At 35.2% G+C, this 23199-nt stretch overlaps 1 protein-coding gene across 1 annotated transcript in view; it reads left to right on the top strand.

The window, feature by feature from the left end:
• LOC111043800 overlaps positions 1–22794 on the top strand; it is a 30306-nt gene extending 7512 nt beyond the window's left edge. Inside the window, exons 5-9 of the mRNA XM_022328850.2 lie at positions 3688–3987; positions 13723–14013; positions 14738–14846; positions 16355–16545; positions 19506–22794. Of these exons, the coding sequence (XP_022184542.1) occupies positions 3688–3987; positions 13723–14013; positions 14738–14846; positions 16355–16526 (872 nt within the window). The 3' untranslated portion in view covers positions 16527–16545; positions 19506–22794. The remainder of the gene's footprint in view (positions 1–3687; positions 3988–13722; positions 14014–14737; positions 14847–16354; positions 16546–19505) is intronic.
• Positions 22795–23199: the final 405 nt, after the last annotated feature.

Raw genomic sequence — 23199 nt, 5'->3', positions numbered from 1 at the left:
GTAATTCTATTAATAATGAATTCAGTGGGACTTTATTTATAAACAAGTAACACTGATATTCAAACTGACGTTTACATACACTCAAGCTGGTAAAGTCAATATCAAATTGCAATGGATTGGAGGGACGCAAATTATATGAATTATTCCTTAAGTTGAATGTATCACTACTCTTATTAATGAATAATATGATTCTTTTAACATATGTTTGCCTCACTGTAAGCACCTGGAATTCTTGAAAAAGAAGTCTACTAGGGTACAATCTTGAAATGTCTTTGAATGTCAAATCAAGAAATGTTTTTCACCCAATTCACTAATACAATTCGATTCTTTTATTGCCATCAGACTTGGGCTACCTAACTTACGTTATTAATATACATTCACCTTGGTTGAATTGCATAGTTATAACATTATAGTTTAGCCTACCATGTTACAATATATTTTTCTATTGGAAGTAATAATAGGGTTTTTATATTTCGTAACTCGTCACCAGCACTCAAATCATGGTTTTGTTGGTATCGCCAAAAAAGTATGTATGTTGAAAAATGATATTTCTAGCTCTAAGAATATTACTCTCTCTCTTTCCAATGGCGCTACAGCCCAAATCGGGCTTAGGCCTCAATTAAACTTTGCCTCCAGCCATCTCTATCCATTGCTGCACCTTTCCATCCCCTCACACATAGCATTTCCCTAGCGTCCTTTGCCACTCTATCCTCCCATCGCTCTCTTGGTCTTCCAACAGGTCTCCTTCCTCCAGGCTGTCTCTGTAGAGTGTTGCTAACTCTGCATTAGTACGGATACGCCACTGTCCTGCCTCACACACCGGTCCATATATTCTTCGCAGCATCTTTCTCTCAAATACATTCAACAGGTCTGCTGTTCTGGCTGTCATTGTCCATGTCTCACTTCTGTAACATACCACTGTCCTTATAATGCTTTTATATAGTTTTATCTTGCATTCACGGTGTACATTCCTAGCTTTGAATATGCATATAAGGGAGAAAAATGTGCGGTTGGCTGCAGTGATACGTTTTTGAACTTCTTTGAGTTCCTCATTAGTATCCGATATCCAACTCCCTAGGTAACTGAAATTGTCAACTACTTCATAGTGTTTCCCTCCACATTCCATACGTTGTCCGAGTCTATTTCGATGCTGTCTACTCTGGAGCAATACTTTTGTTTTTTCAGTGTTTATCTCCAGCCCAACATCTGATGCACCCTCCTCCAACTCCATTGCTACATTCTTCATAGCCATCATAGATCTACCAAGTATGCCAATATCATCTGCATAGCCTAGTATTTGGACTGACTTCATCATCAGTGTTCCACACCTATCCACTGAAGTCCTCCTTATTGCATGATCTAGTGCCAAGTTGAAGAGCATTGGTGCAATTCCATCTCCTTGCTTTAGACCATGCTTCGTTTCGAAATATTCTGTCAGCTCTCCAGCCACTCTGACCTGGCAAATCGTATTCACAATTGTGGCTCTGACTAGCCTCACCAGCTTTGATGGAATGTTGAAGTCTAACATGATTGTATACAGCCTGTCTCTTGTGATGCTGTCATAGGCCTGCCTGAAGTCGACAAACATTGCGAATATATCTATATTGTTTTCCCAGCATTTTTCTGTAATCTGTCGGAGGGTGAATAATTGATCAGTAGTTGATCTACCTGGCCTAAATCCTGCCTGGTATTCTCCTATCATGTTTTCCACATACACCCCTAATCGTGCTTTTAATGCTTTCTAATCGTGCGTTTTATAATATTTCTGAGTGAATATTTTATATTTTGTGCTCAACAGATATACCTCTATAGTTTCGGCAGTTTGTCTCCCTCTTTGTAAATGGGACAAATAATAATTTTCTTCCATTCATCTGGGAGCTGTTCTTCACACCATACCTACTCATTAAGCTTGTGAAGCCGTCTGTATATTTGCATGCCTCCATGCTTCCATAGTTCACCTGGAATTCCATCTGTTCCGGGAGCTTTATTGTTTCTTAGCAGCTTAGTGGCATCAATAATTTCCTCCAGAGTTGGAGGTTCAACACCGTCTACATTTTCCTGATCCTGTTCCAACCTAGGATCTCCATTTTGCACTATTCGGGGAGCAGCCTGATTCAGCAATTCACTAAAATGGGTTCTCTACATTTCTTTGATCGCTTCCCTATCTCCAATCACTTCTCCTTCTTTGTTTCTGTACAACACTGTATGGGGTTGATATCCTTTTTTTAAAAACATTGACTTCTTTATATGCGTGATGTGTCTCATTGTCCAAGAAATTCTTTCTACAATTTTATTTTGGTACTCTCTTTTTTCTTCTAATTGTCTTGTTAGATACCTTTCTTGACGTTTCGTACAGTTCCCTCTTTGCTCTAGTGGGCCTTTGCAGATAATTATTCCTATTTCTATTTTTTTCTTCAATTGCTTTTCTGCAGTCCTCATCAAACCAAACTTCTCTTATTTTTCTCCTTTCCAGGCCAAGTACTGCTTCTGCTGAGGTAGTTACCGCTTCGGTCAGGATTTGTAATTGCTCTTCTATCATCATATCTTCAATAGACCCATCCATCTCTTCCATTTTTCTATTCAGTGCTTCTTCATATTCTTCTCTCTTGTCGGCCACATGCAGTTTGTTTATATCAAACTTTGGTCGCTCTTGATATCTCTCTTTATTAACTGCAATATGGCATCGAAACTTCACACCTACTAGATGATGGTCCGTGTCACAGTTTGCCCCTCTGTAACTACGCACATTCATGACACTGGACATTCCCCTTTTACTGATGATGACATGGTCAATCTGATTGAAGGTTCTGCCATCTGGAGACATACATGTTTGCTTATGTATATTTTTCCTGGGATGTTGTGTTGATGCGACAATCATGTTTCTGGATGCTGAAAATTTAATAACTCTTCTCCCATTGTCGTTACTGACTTCATGAAGACTATTTGAGCCAATAATATCCCTCCAGTGATCTTCTCTACCCACTTTAGCATTCATATCCCCAATAACCATTTTTATGTCTTAAGAATACTAAGAATATTACATTACATGTAGGCTAATCTATTTAATGTAATAATTTGTTTAGTAAATAAATACATTTTGATTTGATAAAAATCTTGATTTGAAGTGGAGTGAGAAACTCTGCCTTGTTCAGCTTTCCCAATATGACAGTCTCATTAATTCCAGTGTACTTATATATTGCATTTCACCAATCATTCAAGTGTGAGTGAATTGACAATAACTAGAAGATAATACTTTTCTGCTAAAAATGAAAATGGTACAGTCACCTGGCCGGCAATCAAAGGGAGTCAATCAACTGGAGCATTGCCACGTTTTTCTATGATTACTGAATAGTACGTTATCATCACCAACCCGTTTTGCTCGAACTGTACTCCAGTTGTCGCAGAGTAAATCTTGAGTACAATAATAGTTCTTGTTTAGACCTTGATAATTGGTATTAATATTCACAATTGGAATACTGTATCTATTTCCTTGATCAAATTATAAGCTATCATAGTAAAGATGAGATATTTCTCATTTACACAAGCACAAAATAAAATAGTTTATAATTTTCTCACATTCTTTTTCAGTTTTTGGGCGAGAAAATCAGAATTAAGAAAATATGATTGTAGAGCCTTGATTCTCCGAAACTTATTTCCTTTATTTTAATCTTAAACTCACTTATACAGGTAAAACTACTACAATCTCGACCACTGCCGTTTCTTTGAATGTTACAACACACATTCCATTAGTGATGAATGTGAGCACTCCGTCAAACTCGACCCACGACGACCAGATCAAGTCAAATGACCTCTCTAGCGCAGTGCAGCCAACACCCGCCCAGCCGGAGCCCAGCCACAGCCTCTATGAGCTCGGTCGCAACTACTCTGGCGCCGGTATTGTCCCATTCGTCTGTCTCAAGAACGCCGAAATACCGCTCAATCCGAACAACACCTATGGCTACTTCAGTAGGAGCATCAAAATTAGAGGTAACATGATCACGATTTCAATGATCGTTGATTATTTTAAAATATCTTGTCCTAAATAGTAGTAAAGCACGCTGTAAACATGGACTGTAGTAGCGGATATTTCAATTGTCTTTGATCTCAAAATAAATTGTTCGAAATTATAGTAAAGCACGCTGCACACAGGGACAATATTAGCGGATACTAGCTGCTACTACGGGATCGTGGATTTGAAAATGTACGGAACTCAAATGTGTTTGGCATTTCCAATTCCGTTTTCCCGCGACTCCTATTGGACGATTACTTTACGCTACTATTGTTTCTGCGTGTTGGCTGTTTTATTAACAGATCAACTGGAGAGAGAATTCTGATTTCACGTTAGAAGTAAAACTGTCAATATCCAGTACTGCTCAGTTGTTCAAGTATTCTTTAATGAAGTTGTATTCGAGAAATTATCGTTTGTATCTGGGCGAACACTGATGAAAATGTGAATAGTAAATTGTATTTGAGAAGTCATGTTTTCTATAATTTATGTTGTCAGTTGAAAACAGTGAATTGCATATTTCATTGTCAAATTTAACTGAGAAAAATCAGCTTAGAAGAACTGTAGTTTGGAATACACAAATTGGCTTGGAACTTGGAGAATCATTTAATTTAAACGCATTTTATTTGAGTAAGTAGTTTTCACAATCAATATTCAGTTAGCGCTCAGCCGCTGAAGGAAGCAGTTTATTTGTGTTGTGCTCCGATGCTATCGGTATTCTGTGAAATCCTGCAAGCAATGGACTGACATTCTACTGTCTTTCAGCCGCGCCGCATTTGTTTACGTGGTCGATTTGCATTATATTCAAGGTTTAACAAGTTTTAATAGGACCTGCGAGCTTTTGAGTTCATTCTATCCTACTCTAAGCAAGTATGAGTACATGTGATGTTTGTAAGCTGTCCGTGAATAGGAATAGTAGGGATAAGATCGTTTGTGGGCAATGTAACTCCTACTTCCATGGAAAGTGTGTGAAACTTGGAGAGGTGGAGATTGAGGAACTGGTTAGTAGACCTGCAGGGTGGAAGTGTGATATTTGTCTTAATAAATTCAGGGTGGAACGTAGCAAAAGTGATTCAACACCGGTACGAGCTAGTTGTACTATTAACATGGGTGATAGCTCTTTTATTACGCGAGAAACTTTAAATACTTCACTAGATGAACTGAAGACATTCATTACCTCAAGTAATCAGAAATTACAAGAGGATATTTCTAGTTCCATTCGTGAGTGCACTGCGAAAATAGATAAAATATCAGGCCTTGTCCGAGCAGGCTGAACTTATCCTAGGCCAGAAAAGGATTATAAATGAACTAACGAGTGAAAACAAAATTCTTCGTAAAAGACTGGATGATGTTTCATTGCAGGTGGATAATTTTGAACAGTACTCAAGAAGGAATACTCTAGAGGTTTTTGGTACTCCTTCCGTTCCTAACGAAGATGTGACAGGTGCTGTTATCAATGTATGTAAATCTGTGGGTTTGGATATTTCAAGGCAATCCATTGATGCGTGTCCAGACTCAAAAAAAGGAATAACCGTCCCTCTGCTGGAATAATTGTGAAATTTGTGCGCAGAGGTGACGCGGAAGCCCTGCTTCAGAAACGCAGAATCAAACGCAATCTAAATACGCAGCACATTGGCATAGCAGGGGAGGAACATCAACTCCGACGAGGATTTGTGTGATTTCGAGTCAGTTGGCACCGATATGAATTCTGATAAGTGCACTAATCGTACTGATAACAATGTTTAATACCTCATCATTTTTTTCTGAAAACGGATCATTTGAACGTTGTATGTGAATGAGTTTACGTTGCTGCTTGAGCCATTATCTACTGTTTAATTATTTCTTCAACTGCATTAATTATTTTTATATACGAGGATAATAATAGGAGCTGCAAAGAGAATTGACGGTTTTTTTTAGATAAGTGTGAAGGAGTAGTACGTATAAGTACGTGTCTAATTCTTCACATGTTGGCTAGATTAACAATAAATTTTCATCAAAAAGTCGACGTTTATCAATTCTCTATAATAGCGTTCACCCATAATCTAGATTAGGAAGCCGCATTTTCAATTTTGTGGATTATTATCATGCCATAGCATTCTGATGAGTTTCTTATCTGTGAAATTTTTATTTTTTTTCTTAAGTATGAAGAGCATTTTCCTAAGGGGATGTTGGGAACTGAGACGCCTTGTATCATGCTTAATTGGATGCCTATGCTTGATTGGTTAGTCATTCAATAATAGGTGTTTATGTACTCAGTCTTTTATTCTGTGATTTAATTGAATCAAAATTTCTACTGTAAATTATCATTCTGATAGTGAAGTAAATTTTATTCTATCATAGTAAGGTTATAAGATGGCTATTTAATTCAATATATTTTTTCTCTTGCAATACTGCTTAATTTAATAACAGCTATTATAGTTTATTCATTTGCATTTATCAAATTCAACTTATGGTTAACCAATTTTCCACTATTGATGCTCTTATTCTAATGTGTTTATTTTTATATTGAGAATGGAGAAGATCTGGGTTTGTTGATAAAAATAATTTGTCGTGTTTGCAGTCTGGAGTAGTGTTGTGATTATCAATGGCTTATAATTCATTTTGTGAGCTGCTAGACGCGGCTGGTGGTGTAATAATAATTCATTTTTATTTCTATATTATATTGTATTTCATCATTATATAAGTCACAATTTTTCATCATCTCCTCTCATCATCATTCCTGTCGTTCAATATTCATATCTTCTATGCCATGACGAGTGCTTCTGAATTTCACATATTATCAGAACGTGAGGGGCTTGTGCACCAAAGTCAATGATTTTTATATGTCTCTGTGTGAATGAGATTATGATATCATTGCTCTTACTGAGACGTGGCTCTATGCAAGCATTGGGAATTCTGAGCTGTTCGATTCCCGTTATCAGATCTTTCGATGTGACCGGTCGGGTAATTTATCCAGAGGAGGTGGGGTGTTGATTGCCGTTAAGAGGGAGTTCGCAGCGGAGCTGTGTACTTCACTCATGAATCCTGATTGCGAAAGTGTTTGGGTTAGGGTTCATATTCATGAATCAAGCTATTTTTTAATGTGTTGTACATTCCACCAGCTTTTGGCTTGCAGATATATGAAGATTATTTCGAATTCATTGAATCCTCTGCTCGTTTATTGTGTCTTGATAAATGTATTTTGTTGGGCGACTATAATATAAGGGAAATATGCGATATGAATTATCGGCTGGAGACTGGAACTGCGATTGGTAGTCATTTTCGATTTTTATGGGATTTTTCTACTTGGTATCCTATAATGCTGTCTCAAACCATAACAATAGAACACTCGATCTTGTATTGGCAAATACCCCCTCACCGTTGAGCGTCGTGAAAGACGAACTGCCATTCGTCAACGAGGATGCCCATCACCCGGCTCTTTCTATATCGCTTTCTCTGCTAGAGAGAGGGCGAAGGGGAGTTGTCGGTCGGATGCAGGTGCGGCAAACTATAACTTTAAGCTTGCTGACTTCTTGAATCTCTATCGCACTCCGAGTTCCGTGTCTTGGGATCCTGTTTATAATAGTCAGGAGGTTGAAATTGCTGTAGAGGAATTTTACAAGATCCTATATATGTGCTTGGATGCTAATGTTCCTGTGGTCAGTCAATACAAGCACTCAAAATACACTCCTTGGTTCTCTCGGGACATAGTGTGTGATCTAAAGCTTAAAAATAGGTTGAGTAGGAAGCGGAGCTACTCCAGGTACCACGATGAGCAGTTCAAACTTGTGCGATCCTGAGTCAAAGCTAAGATAGCAACAGCCTACTCGAGCTATGTAAGATCTGTTGAAGAGAGGGTTGGTTGTGACCTAAGGGAGTTCTGGAAATATGTGAACAACAAGCGTTTCTCTCATCTAAACGAAGAATTCATCAAACATAATGATAGGATATACAAGGGTGCTGATACTGCTAATGCTTTTGCTGATCTGTTTTCGTCCAATGCTTCAGCAATGGATGCTGAACCCTTGGTGGACTCTCTGAGGATTGCCGGACAGACTCCTTGTGATCCCTTTAGTCTCATCTACATTTCAAGGGAGGATGAGGTTGATGCAATTAAGTTGCTTAACTCTCGTGCTACTGGAGGCCCTGATAAAATACCCGCTTTTGTTGTCAAGGGTTGCTGGGAATTTTTGTGTGGCCCATTTCATTACATTTTCAATTTGTGCGTTCGTAAATCCGAATTTCCGGGGGTCTGGAAGTGCTCGCGGGTGACATCAGTATTCAAGTCTGGAAACAGGTCTTTTGCGAGTAATTATAGACCAATTGCAATTTTAAATGTTTTTGCAAAGATTTTTGAGAGGATCCTGTGCAAGAAAATATTTTCATATGTACAACCCAAGGTTGTTCAATCCCAACACGGTTTCCTCCCTGGTCGTTCAACAGTAACGAACCTTCTAGAGTTCATTGACAAGTTGTCGGGGGTTTTGGATGTTGGGGGTCGTGTTGATGTGATATATACGGACTTCTCTAAGGCCTTTGATACTTTGGATCACGGTATTCTGCTCGATAGAATGGAGTGTCTCGGGTTTGATGAGGGTGCTTTGGTCTTTTTGAGAAGTTACCTTTCAAATAGAGTTCAATTTGTTTGCTTCAATCATTGTCAATCCGAGCCCTACTGTTGCACTTCAGTGGTACCACAGGGTTCCAATCTTGGTCCTTTGCTATTTTTGTTATATGTGAATGGCCTTCCTAGTGTGCTAAATAGCTCGGAGTGCCTCATGTTTGCAGACGATACCAAAATATTTAGACAGATTAGGTCTGTTGATGACTGTTCGTTACTTCAAAAAGATATTGATGCACTGCAGAAGTGGTGTTTGGAATCAAGACTCACGCTGAATGTGGCAAAATGTAAGGTGGTGTCGTTTACCAGACAGAGGGAACCTTTCCATTATGACTACAATATTGGTAATTTTCTGTTGGACCATTCGCAAGAGTTTAGGGATCTGGGAGTGATTATGGATGCTCATAATGGATTTTGATAAGCACATTGAACACCTGTTATCAAAGTGCAATCAGATGATGGGCTTTGTTTTTAGAACATGCTCAAGCTTCGAGAGGTGGGAGCCCATTTTGTACTTGTTCAAGTCTTTGATTCGAAGTCAGCTTGAGTATGCAGCGCCGGTCTGGAGTCCTTATCAGATCACCTATTTAATTAAACTTGAGAGAATGCAAAATAAATTTCTAATATTCCTCTTCTTCAAAAAATTCGGGCATTCCTGGGAAGAATTGGATTCGCCGTGCCCACTCTCAGGCGAAGATAGCATTCCCTATTCGCAGTACGGAGGTGTAGGACAGTTAATGCATATTTCCCCCCCCCTCAACCACATGCCAAGATTGTTGAATGGACTTGGCTGTGGGGTGGACGTGTTTTCTGATGGCCCATTAAGTTTCAAGCGCACAATAACGATGCTTCTGAGAGAGAATCAGAATAACTGAATTTTTAATCAGCAGCCATAATTTTCGCTAATATTTCTATCATTATGAAAATATTACTATTTATACATTAATTTTTCTTTATTTGCACATTCAAACTCATTTTATTCTTACTTACCCCTTATTTTCAAAGTTTTTTGCTGGCAGTTATCATTATCACCCTCATCCTATCATTCATATGAGACTGCATGCTCTCTCATCATCTTCATTGATATCACCTCTCCTTCATCACTTCATATATTCATTTTCACCATCACTTTCACCATCAACTGTATTAAGGAATGTTTTAGAAGTAGTTTTCTAAGTATTATTTTCTTTTCTTTTCAAACGTTAGTTTTAGTATTTTTTTTTGTTTTGATTGAATCGTATATTGTACTTATTGTTGTGTTAAGGAAACATATTTGGGTCATTACCCGTTGTTTCCGATGTGATATTGTGAATAAATAAATAAATAAATATAGGCCTTTTATCAAATACTGTAATTTTTCAATAACTGATATATCAGCCCTACAATGAATCCATTGTTCACTATTTTCTTAACCATCCATTGATATAATCATGTTTGACGCATCATCACATCTGAACTACTGAACTGATTAACTTGAAATTTTGCATATAGATTCTTAATATAGTTATATTAATAGTTATATATATATATAGCATATAGACACTACTTTTGTAGTAGGCAATACCCTGTTTGACCATCCAAAAAGAAGGAGGTACACTTGGACATCACCATTGGATGAAGAAAGATATCAGCTTGATTACATATTGATACAGAAAAGATTCAGGAACTGTTTGAAGAATGCAAAGACATACCCTGGAGCAGACATAAACTCTGATCATAACCTGGTGGTAGCAGAGGTGGAAATAAAACTGAAACGAGTTAGAGGAGGTAAAAGGGTTGAAAAGCTTAATCTGGAGTTGCTCCAGGAAGAGGGTAAAAGAAATGAACTAGTAAACAGGTATAGTGCAAAGAGAAAGGAAAGGAAAGAAGAAATAAATGAAGAATGGAGCAACATGAGTAAATACCTGAAAGAAGCTGCAAAAGAAACTGTAGGGATAACAAAGTCTAAAAGAATACGCAAGGAATGGATTAATGTTGATATGTTGAAGAAAATGGAAGAAAGAAGGAAGTGGAAAAATGATAAAACAGATTTGGGAAAGAGAACGTACAGAAAGCTTAACAATGAATTAAGAAGAGAAACAGACAACGCTAGAAATAAATGGCTACAAGAAAGATGTTTAGAAATTGAAACTTTAGAAAGAGAAGGGAGGTTTGACAAAATGTACCAAGCAGTGAAGGAGTTGGATAGCAAGACAAATTGCAATAGGACCAAAATGGAGATTGAAAACAGAGATGGTGAAATTCTGTATGATAAAAAGGAAGTTCTAAACAGTTGGAAAGAGTATATAGAAGATTTGTATAACACACATGAAAATACTATGCTGGAGAGGAAAACAGAGGCACAAGAATTGAGGGGAGAGCATGGAAGAATATTGAAGGAAGAGGTGAGGAAGGCATTGGGTGAAATGAGGAAAGGCAAGGCTTGTGGCATTGGTGAAATACCAGTAGATCTATGGAAGGAAATGGGAGAGAAGGGAATTGAAGAAGTCACATATCTGTGCAACAAAATATATGAAAATGGAGAATGGCCTGAGGAATTTCTAATCTCAGTTATTGTACCAATTCCAAAGAAGAAAAACACTCGAAAATGTGAGGAGTTCAGGACAATCAGCCTAATAGCTCATACAGCGAAAATCCTTTTGAGAATAATAAATAGAAGGCTGTATGGAAGGTTGAATAACTCAATAGGAGAGGAACAATATGGTTTTAGGAAGGGCGGAGGCACTAGGGAAGCAATTGGCTTGTTAAGAAGTATTGGAGAGAGATTTGTAGAGAAACAGAGAGAGGTTTTTGTGACATTTGTGGATCTGGAAAGACACATAGAGTGCATAAGATTTGCAGATGATATGGCGATCCTAGCTGATAGCTGGACAATGATGAATGGAATGTTGAGAGATGTGAATGAGGCTTGTGAGAGGTATGGAATGAGGATAAACGTCAGGAAGACAAAGTGCATGAGAATTGGTCCAGGGAGAGCAAGAATGGGGAATGCTGTACTGGAGGGTGAACAGTTGGAACAGGTATCATCTTTCAAGTATTTAGGAAGCATAATGGAAGAGGATATGAAATGCAACAAAGAAATCAAAGTAAGAATTGCTATGGCAAAAACAGCATTCAATAAGAAAAAGAGAATTCTTTGTAGCCAACTGGACAAGACACTAAGGAAAAGGCTAATAAAGTGCTATGTTTGGAGTGTGGCACTGTATGGTGCAGAAACTTGGACGCTGAGAAAGGAGAATAAGAGGAGGCTTGAGGCATTGGAAATGTGGATATGGAGAAGGATGGAGGGGATCAGTTGGAGGGATAGAGTTACAAACGAGGAGGTGTTGAGGAGGGTTGGGGAAAGAAGGAGTCTGCTGGATGTGATAAAGGGAAGAAAGAGGAGATGGCTGGGACATTGGATGAGACGGCAATGCTTGTTGCTGGATGCCATGGAGGGGACCATTCAGGGAAGAAGAGGAAGAGGGAGAAGAAGATACAAAATGTTGGACATCAAGGAGGGGATGAGCTACTATGCAACGAAGCGACTGGCGGAGAATAGAAGAGAGTGGAGGGCTGCTGCTATATAGAAGGATCTGCTTACGAGCAGAAAACTACAGACAGATATAATCTCATAGGACGGTTTAAGCTAATTCAGTATTCTCGAAAGCATGTTATGTCTTTCTATATAAAATTACTATTCTTATTGAAATTTTAGATTTTCTCAAACACAAATGACCATACACAGATACAAACTGAACTCGACGATTTTCAATAAGATTCAATGCTTTCTTATTGTTGATAATTGAACTTGTTCTCAATTAATTGGACTTGACCATTCTCAGAAAGATTCAACGCTTTCTTAGTAATTACTAATAACTATTCTTAGTATGTCATCAATTCTCAAAAACGTTAACATTTTCTCAAATGCAGCTGCAAAACTGGACCAAGTTATATAGGTTAACTCGTTTAGGCTATAATTAGTAAAACTGTAGTTTGTTCAAATCAGGAAATAGTTATTTGTGCAACTGCGCAAAGTGACAGTTTGCTGCACCGAAAGAAACGTTTAGGAATGGCTTCTTGTGTGCAGCAGAGGAACTTTGTGCACGTATTTCACATTAAATTTTTCCTACAGTTACCATTGAATATGAAAAGTGAATAATTATGGGTAAAATGATGGCTGAAATCCATCAAATGTTTGTCTGTGTGATGCTGTTATTAATAACCTTAATTCATTTAAAAATTAATAATCCAATTGAAGTTGAAAATTCTCAGCCAAAGTTCTCATTTTTATTCATTCAAGAATCAGAAAAAATACAGATAGAACAAAAAATTTGCATTCAAAATACACGCCAACAGCTGATTGGGATGGCTGCAATATGGCTGAACCGACAAGCACGCGACCTAGCGGGAAGAATCGTACCTAAGTTTGTTTCATCCAGCTAAAAACTACTGAAACAGAATTCAGAAATTTAGACTTTTTCTCAAATTACCGAGAAAAATGCTCAAAGAACTCTAAAGAATATTTATAAAATAACATAGACAACAGAGAATATTATTGTAGTATTCTTATGTTTTTCATTATTTTTATCTATATGGATATCGAACGGTAATCATTTAACCTCAAAATACGAATTTTATAATGTATATTTGCTACTTTTCTCATTGCTTGCAATTGAAATAATAATTATCAATGAAAAAGAACTATTATTAAATTTATTATTAATTGATGATTATTTAATTATGATTTAGATGAACATTATTCTTGTTTTGGATTTCTAGATTGGGATTTTATCATAAATGTAGGGTAGCCATTGAAATGATTCTTATCTAAATCTAACCACAGTCATTGTTACCAACTTAATTTTTGTTTTCGTGCACTAATCCTCCATATAACCCACCAACTATTTTGTGTTACCATGTTGCAAATCTGGAGTACGCAAAGTAATACTTTGTGCACTAGAGCGGAAAAGTGATTCTTTGCGTTCTGTAATCAGTGCAGGAATGGCCACTTTTCAAGGTATCTGTAGGAAAATAATTACAGTATATAGTAATTGAATTTAAATTAAAATTTGTTTCTTATTGATATCAGTGCTGATCAACTGATGTCTAATGATTGATTGTTATGAACTTGCAGACCCAGTGGAGAACGTGTCGTTTGTGGGCACGAACTGGCTGAAGCAGGGCGAAATGCTGAACATCAGTGGCAGCTGCAGTGGGTCTGGACCGTTCCGCAACTGCGTGCAGATGTACCCCGGCTCCTACAACATCACCGGCCACGAGACCTGCGAGGGCGAACAGATTCTCTCCGATTGTCGGTTCGTCATCAGACATTACTTCAAGAGAGCCGACGCCTACAAGCTCGTTGTTATCATTTCCAACGACGTTTCTAAGAAAATCACTCCCCTCACCGTAAATATATACAAAGGTTAGTGGTTTCTCTTCTCAAAGTACTGATTTCTTATCAAATAAATATTTATAATTATAATTATTCATCTATGTTAACCTACTCTAGAACATGGTACGCCATAGTGGAGTAGGTCAATTTCCACACAGAAAACACTAAACATGTAGAGGACACATTATAAGACATTTTTATTATAACCTAACTATTTTATGTTATTTTAATTTATCTAATATTTTCTGTAATAATTGATGTAGTAGTTTTATTTTTGGGGGGAAATAAACATTTATTTATTTTATATTATAATCATGGTGAAAAGATAGCACAAGAAGATATCCCATGGTATTGGTCGTTTATGTTCCAAGTTTCAAGCAGATTTTTGTTAACTCAAACCGATTACTGTTGACTACTGTCTATTATTACTGTTTTGGCCGGGTGAGAATTTAAGAACGGCACAGTAAGAGAGACTACCAGCGTCACATTGCTCCACGAATAAGAAGTACTAGGACTATGGGCTTGAGTTAACATTGAAAATTGGAACACAAACGCTCTATACCATGAGATATCTTCTTATGCTTTTATGCTATCTTTTCTCTATGATCAATCATACTTGTAAATACTGCATGATACTATGTATACTTGTGTATCCTATTCTTGTATATACTACATCACGAACATTACAAGTGAATTACCATTTTGTAGTTGCACTTGTTAAACTTTTCAAATGTTTGTTTTTGTTTTTATACAGTAAAGAAGCAACCTCAGTTATCTGTGATAATCGTCCCAGTTACTTGCAGCGCTGCCGCTGTCATTTTAATTGTATTCGGAATCGCTTATTACATTCAGAGTAGAAACAGGTAAGAGTTCTCATTAAATCTATTGAATTATTTATGTATATTTCGACTGATTTTAAACTTGTTAAAATGTCAAGTCAAATCAATGAATTCACTCGCTTTCTATTATCAGCTTTTCTGTTTGAAAAAATATAATTGGAGGTAGCTGTCGGAAATCAAAAACACCAAATTTATCTCGAAATAATAATATGTGTATACTTACATCCTCTATCGCTTCTCATCAGGATTGTATAACTAACTTTTTGGAGCTGCAAGAAAGAGGTGAATTGGAGAAAACATTCTCAAATTCACTAGCTTGTAAGTGTCTCAACTTCGGTATTTATTTCTCAAATGAATCTACCTCTTCGAATTTCAAAACCAATAAAAAATAAAATTAATATATATTCAATTAAAAAAAAAACAGGGCAATCCTTCAGTATTCCACTCCCAAATTTAGACTAATAACAGTTACTTTTTATCAAAATTTTCTGCCCATAAATATTTGTACTGAAAATTTAAAATTTAGAAAGATGATTAAGAATAAAAACGGAATCATTCCACCACAATAAAATTGGAAATATATCGAATTCAGTAATATGCAAAGTTGGTTTTAAGTATATTGTTGGATATAACCTTCTGTGTACAGTTCTATTTTAAGGACTTTGCCTATCTCCTATTCTCATTTAGTAACCTTTGATCAAATAAGTACAGTAGAGAACGGGACTAATTGATACCTTACAGTATCCGGATAATAGATTTCAACTCTTATTTTACCAAAGCTTTCAAGTGTAAACGTAATTAAAACTTTGCATTCTGGCCTGAAATACTTAGTAGTAGGCCTGCGTGTTGTATGTACTATTACTTTTATAAAATTATCTTCCATTCACATTCTAGTTAAAATAGACATCATGTTGTCCAATTCGATAAGGTACAGTAACTAAAGCTGGGTTTTCGTTTGTGAGTAAATACCGTCGTCAACCACGACAGGGTGATGATGATCTCAGATTGGTTGGATTTCAATTTGTCTAAATAACTTAAAATATTATATTCATTTATGTTTTAATGGGGGAGGTTGAGTTTATACTTTTAAATGTCAATATGTTGATTCTTGAATTATAATCACAAATAATAATGAAAAGTTATTTGATCAGCTGTTTTAGCACACTTGAAATTTGGACAATATGAATGTCAACAATGCTTGTCGTCGTCGACTGTGGAGGTTAACGCACAAACAAAAATGCACCTTAATATCTTCTATTTATATTGTACTGCATCATGCACTTTGATGGCAGCGGACCAGTTAGCCGCATGAAATACAGACTAGGTAGGGTTTTTAGGAGATTTCAATTTTTTCAATTCACCCAGCGGACGTCCCGATAACCGGTCATCCGGAGGCAGGATGTCCGGATAATCGGTGCTCTACTGTAATGACAATTTTTTGTTTGATGCATTACACAAGTGAGGATTTTGCCTGTTTCCTATTCCTATTTCGTAACGTTTCATAAAATAATAATGAATTTGTGTTTGCACAGGTATACAATAGAAGTGGCGGACTTTGATTTCTCGCAGGCGAGTGACATGGAGTACAAGACGTTCAGAGAGCGACTGAGAGAGGCGATGAGCAACGCGATCAATCGCACGCAGGACTATGTGGAGGAGGGCAACGTCTGGTCGCCTAGTCGAAAGTACGGCAGCATGCAATGAGCCGCTCTTGCTAATCGAGGTTAGTCAAAAGGAATTGGCTTATACATGTACAGGTTAGGAAATGCACGATTGACGCATCTCACGTCTCAAGTAATGAACTGATTAACTTGAAATTTTGCAAAAGATTCTGAATTGACCAAGGATGGTTATAAGCCTATTTCCAGTTCAAGTTTCCAGTTTTTACTTTGCTAGAAATGGGTTATAGATAAAATAGTGTGTTCAACGGTTTTATCATCTATACTCTCATTCTTCGTCTACCTGCAGTCTTATCTTCTTATCTTCTATGTATCTACTATTTTTAAAGGAAGGAATTGTGTTATACATGTACGGGATACGAAATTCATGTTTGACGCATCATCACGTCTGAGTTCAGTGGAACTGATTAACTTGAAATTCTGCAAAAATATTCTTAATTTACCAAGGATGGTTATAGGCCTATTTTGATTTTTGTTAATCAATTTAATCATAATTTCAATAATTAAAAACAAATTTATCCAATTTGTGATACAAAGTTTACTTGAGATAAAAGTTTTTCTAGTGTAGACTATTACAGCTTTTAATATCAGTATGTAACTATAAAACTAAATTCCATTCATTTGCGATTTAAGCAGACCTTTGCGGAGCACGTGTCACCTGTTAGTCTATAATACAAACAAAAATACGTAAGATGAGTAAAAATAAAGACTATGCTAGCAACAGAACTTAGAGTTGGGTTGAAATTAATTTGAAACATATATCTAAAACTAAATTTGGATGCAAAAGTTCAAGAAAACTAAGAGCAAATATATTAAAATATACTCTGGAAGTGGAATTATAGTGAGAAAAATGTAATATGATGGAAGTACTTAATGATATGTTCAATGAGAAAATGAATGCTACAATAATGAAGAGATGAATGATGAAATAATGGAGAGATGAGTGAATTCAAATAATTATGAAGTAATGGATGATATGAGCTTATAACAAAACTTAACCTAAAAGAGAAGAGTTCGTTCCGCACCTTTTACGTTTTTACTGTAAAATTTTGATTTTGATTCTGTTTATGATTTCCAAGTTGATATAATTAGCCTAAATGTACAGTAGGCTACCTAAATATGTTTAATTTTTATTGAATGCCTCAATAGTTGCAAGTTGCCAGTTTGAATTGTGGATTTAACTGATTTATGAAAATATGTTCTCGATCTCATCTATTGATAAAAGCCATTTTTCATTTCATTTTTGAATTTTGGACATGAGGTTTGCGTTTTTGCTACAGTGGGAATTGTATTGAAAATTTTTGGGGCTACATATAGATAAAATCTACGAAATTTTTTTTTGGGTTTGGGGGTATGAAATCTCCCGTCGAACGAAGTCCATAATATTCTTGCCGCGTATTAAGATTATCACTCATTTTATAAAAGCATATCAGTACCTTGTAATAATACAGATACCTCAACGGTCCCATTCCCTAAATAGCGGTAGTGAGCTTGTTAGACGGTATACGCTAGCTATTGTTCGCATGATGTATTTTTGACCTGTGATGACTGGTTTAATGATTGAAAAGTAAGCAAGTTGTGATATGTGTGTTATGAATAACATAAAGGGAGGAATTGACTTATACATGTACAAAATAGGAAATACACGATTGACGCATTATAATTGAACTAATGAACTACTTACTGAACTGAATGAATTTGCAAAATTACATAAAGGTTTTTTGTTTACAGATGATGGATATAGGCTTATTCTATTGCAATTAATCAATTCCAATTCAATGATTGAAACAAATTTATTCAATTTGTGATTCAAGGTTTACGCAACAATAAAAGCGTAACCAAACGAAGCTTCTACCGAGTGATTCCGTAGCATAATTTTTAGCATGCGCGCCTAATGAATGCAAAGTTGCGGGTTCGAGACCAATAAAACTATTCTTATTTTTTCTCAGAGTTTTCACCTCTGAAGAAGGTTATCTAATTTCATTTTTGACAAAATAATAAATCATTTTTTCATGCCTCCGGGACATAAGGACATTTCCCCAGTGAAAAGCACGGTTTACCTGCTAGTTTATTATGAGTTCATTATCGATCACTAATTTCATGAATTCATCGCTGAGAAAGAATCTCACTTATGGTCGTACTTAATGTATTTTTCCTTGGCTACTCAATAGTTTTTCAAATGATTCAACTATAATTGTTATTGAACTATCTAGATTCGTCAGTAGATTTTTATTTTCTAGCGACCATTTCGAGATCGAAATGCAAAACCATTACAATATACTATATGCTTGAAAAAAAAATTTCTCCCATATTATATTGCAAAAATAGTTATTGATGCACCTAGGGACTAAAGTGCAACGTTTTCTCTCTTTTTGATGAGATGAACGTTTGTCGTTCGTTGGCGTAGCGAGAGTTTTCCCTTAGGGGAAAAAGTACTTCAATCCCGTGATATACAGAACATTTTTCTTTTAGTTTCCTATTATTTGAATTTTCCTTAAGTTATGATCAGATTGAATGCACGTATGTGCAAGTGTAAGCGAAACCATAGATGACCACGCGTGCAGATGTGAATAAAATCTGGAAAGTGTAATAGGAACACACACTGAACGCGTGCACTTGCTGGTGATGCTCAGTGTGAGCAGCGACAGACACGCCACAACGTTTTTCTATGGTTCTTTCCAGATCTTTCTTCTCATCTGCACGCGTTGTCATGCATGGTCTCGCATGCACTTGCACATACCGTACGTGCATCCAATGTGATCATACCCTAATTTATTATGATAATTTGTTCCACCTTACCTGTCTCCATGATTGACGATCAAGACAGATCACCCAGACCTCTCAGACTATTGGAATTTTTCACGTTAATTGAATTGGGTTACCTTGAGTGAGAGGGAATTTATTAATGTAGTGTTCTGTTCCAGACAAGTGAATTACTATTTTAGATTGTAGGCGGGAGAAACCCCAATTCTTATGATTGATAAGTTTTCATTTCAAATTTCAGGTGCTGCCTATCCTGGCCTGCCCTCATTTAGTGCCACTGGACTAGAATCTGAATATTGTTTCCACTATAAAACGTGGTTACCATAATCTCCATCCGCTGTTGAGGCAATCATAATTGCATTTAACATTGACGACCATCAAACCCTCTTCAAACCATCCAAACGTGCAACAGTTGCAGTTTTTACCTGTTTCAAACCAACAATACTGGAATGTCTACAGAAATCGTCCATTGAATATGGTATTAGATTTATCCTATGGAATAAATTCCTTTATTTGCGGTTTGATAATAATAATCGAATAGAGAATCAAATAATTAATAACCTTTTGGTAAATATAGGTAACAATAATCACTTTTATAAGAAGAAAACGACCAAAAGTGATAGCTACTAGTTATAACTGTAAAATCTTTTTCTAATCTCTCATTAATAATATTTTTATTGTATGTTGTGATTATGAGCACGTCATCTTCAAAAATGATATTCGGTTCCAAACGAAGAAAGTGTTTGTACCTGTAAATCCCTCATAGTCAATCAATCTTGTTAGCGAAAAAACCTATCAACAATAAAATCACACTTTTTATTTGTATCTTTTTCAGAAATTCAGCTTTTTTCTGTCAATAGTTATATCAAACGAGTAGGTTTTTAAACACATGCCATAATCTGTATCTGTTTAGTGATAAGACATCTAGCTTTCCAATTATAATACAGGGAAAGAATATGAATGTAATAAGTTGTGCATGATCATTCATAACATTTTTCAAGAAAACTACTGTTTCTGCTCCTCTAATATTATATAAATTTATCAATAAAGTTTGTGAGCAATCATTATTTCATATACAGCAGAGAAAATGAAATACCTACTAGATTTTGTCTACAATTAGATTTTTGTATATAGTATAGATCTTTTTTATAAAAATGCTTGTGGAATACTAAAATAAAGTGGAAATAGACAGTGACTTTATTAGATTATCGTGGAGCAGAATTTTATTTGGCTTGTAGGAAGCACATGAATGGGCCGCCATGAAGGAAACTTGTTTTCAAATTGAAGTAAAACTTCACTACGTTTAATATTGAGGCAGCTATTCACTCTGTGTTTCTTTTTAATTGCAAGATGTGTTTTTAAAATATCGAATATTCCCTGTATATTGTGAAGGCTAGTGAAGTAAAAAATTTGATTCTTATTGATCCCATTGCATCTGCTAATGTAAATTTTGTCGCGAAGAAGGCTTCTTTTATTTCTACAGAATTCAATTTTCTTTTTTCTTACAGTACCTACTTAAATTTACCAGTTTTAATGCAAAATATTTTGAAATCGGATGACTGATTGAATCACTATGTAACCTAAAAATCGTTACTTTGTCAGAATGTCATGCTTTCTATTTTAATTTTTCTCATTTGATGGTATCTCTACATAAGAATATTTTTCAAAATAAAAATGAATTTCTCTGTAAAAACAGTCTAAATTCATGAATTTTACTGGAAGGTCATTTAATTTTTAAATATTGACATGAACTCTGACAGAACTAATGAAATATCCACTATTAATCGCAATTATCATGAAAGATTCTTGTAGATCAAATGACTATTTTGAAATAATTACTTAGCTTGCTAACATAATTCTTGCCGAACATATTGAGATATTTGGGTTACTTCGTTAACAATGAACAATGCTGTTTGCATAAATAAATAGATAAATATATTATTATGTAATGTTACTCGACTCATAGTTTTATTTGATAGATGATAATGCATATTGAATAGTTAGACTTGTATGCCAAATCTTCTTAGAGAAGTTTTATGTTGTGATATTCTAGTTCTATTTATATTATACTATATTTTTAGTAAACATCACAGTTTCTTTCTTGTTAATAATTATTGTTAAACTCTTTCCATGTGCTTTGACTGATTGTTTTGTTCATTCTATTATTTTGATAAAAAATCAATAATAGGCTATCAAAAAAGATGTTTCTTATATTGTATTAAAACGCATTCTATACTTTCTTGAATGCTCTCACTTTTAATGCAGTCAGTCGAAATGTCACCTTGGTAAATTTAATTATTTTTAATATTATTGTGAGAAGTGCTAAAAAGTGTAGATCAAAAAATATAATCATTTTTATTCTGCTACATTTATAAATTCGACTTTTTTCAAAAACGTTATTTCTATACTTATAGATAACTGCGTGAGATCTTACGATTATTAAATATTTTTTCCAAAATGGTAGAATTTCTTTGGTCTTCGAAAATATGCGTAGCAGAGTGAATGGATGATTAGTAAATGAGAGGGACTCATTTGCTGTAGAAATTTTTGTCTTAATCTTAATCTTCAATTCAATGTAATCAATAACTAAGTAAAGTTTTCCCTCACCTAGTAAAATTGGAATTTTTGTAAAAGAAGGGGTCAACTTCAGAGGGTTAAAACCTAAAATTTCTTGTAAAATTGGATTTTTTTGTAAAAGAAAGGGTTAACTTCAGGGGGTTGGAACCTAAAAGCTTTGTACATTTCATAGGAATGTTTGAGCTTAAGTAATTTACTCATGCTTTTTCTGCTCAGAACCCTTTCGTTTTTTTTATCAACGTTTACTGATTAGTAAATTCTAATTTGAATATTGTTCAGTAATATTACTTTCGATAAAAGACCTTTCAAAATCTGGGTTTGCTTGCTGCACATTAATGTATTTTCATTCAATTAGTTATTATGATGATGCTTCTTGGCTATTTCTGAATCCCTCTTATTAAATCTATTTTCTCATGTGTCTTATATTATTTTTAAAGTATGCATCACCAAGTTTTGTAGATAGTTGTTTTTTATTCAATTAGGATTGGTATAATTTGTAAAAAACATGAAAATAAACTGAGGTTTGAAACAATCCTTTATATTGCTATGTAACAAACAAGTTTTTTTACTCTTCGTAATTAAGATCTGTAATATTTTTGTCTGATTGATTCTTTCACACTTCATTCTGTAGTCTTATTCATTAATACTTATTTGCTTCAATCACCTCACTAGAGCTTCATATTATATGTATTTTTTGAATGCCAGTATCAATGATTATTTTCCCTTCTAAGATCATTGTATAATAATTATGTGTTACTATAAATTGATAATTGAAAATAAAATTAATATTTTATCATTGTGAGATGAAGTTTATGGTTAGTATTTGATTACTGAAAAATTAGAATAAAATTTAATATCTTTTGTAAATATCCAAAAAAGTCTGTATAATTTGATGTATGAAAATCACATATTCCTAAAATGTATGTAAATAAATAAATTTGTATGAAACATTATTTTAGTTGTTTATTTATAAACTGAGTCTCCTAGATGCTTTGTAGTTATCTAAGTATATTAAATCATTTGCATTCTAATGTAATCTTGAGCCAGCCAGGTCACTCAGCATTTATATTTCAAAATTTTCATTCTAAAACGATTTTGGGTTTGTCAATATGGGTAAAATGATAAGATCATAGCCACTATAACCTATATTAAAGGTAGCTGTTACATTACAATGTAAAAGCAAGAAAATCATTTGGTTAGAATTTTTAATTGAGAGATACTCTCACAATAAGTGATGAAGCAGTGGATAATTGAATACTTGAATAATTTAAGTAGTGACCTTTGCAATAATGCAAAAAGCTTTTCAGCACTGGAAGATCTTCATCAGCCAAAACCAAATCTCTTGGTTTCGACGTCAA

This window comes from Nilaparvata lugens, chromosome 8 (assembly GCF_014356525.2).
Source record: "Nilaparvata lugens isolate BPH chromosome 8, ASM1435652v1, whole genome shotgun sequence".
Classification (NCBI taxonomy): Eukaryota; Metazoa; Arthropoda; class Insecta; order Hemiptera; family Delphacidae; genus Nilaparvata; species Nilaparvata lugens.
This window is presented reverse-complemented; position numbering and strand designations above follow the sequence as displayed.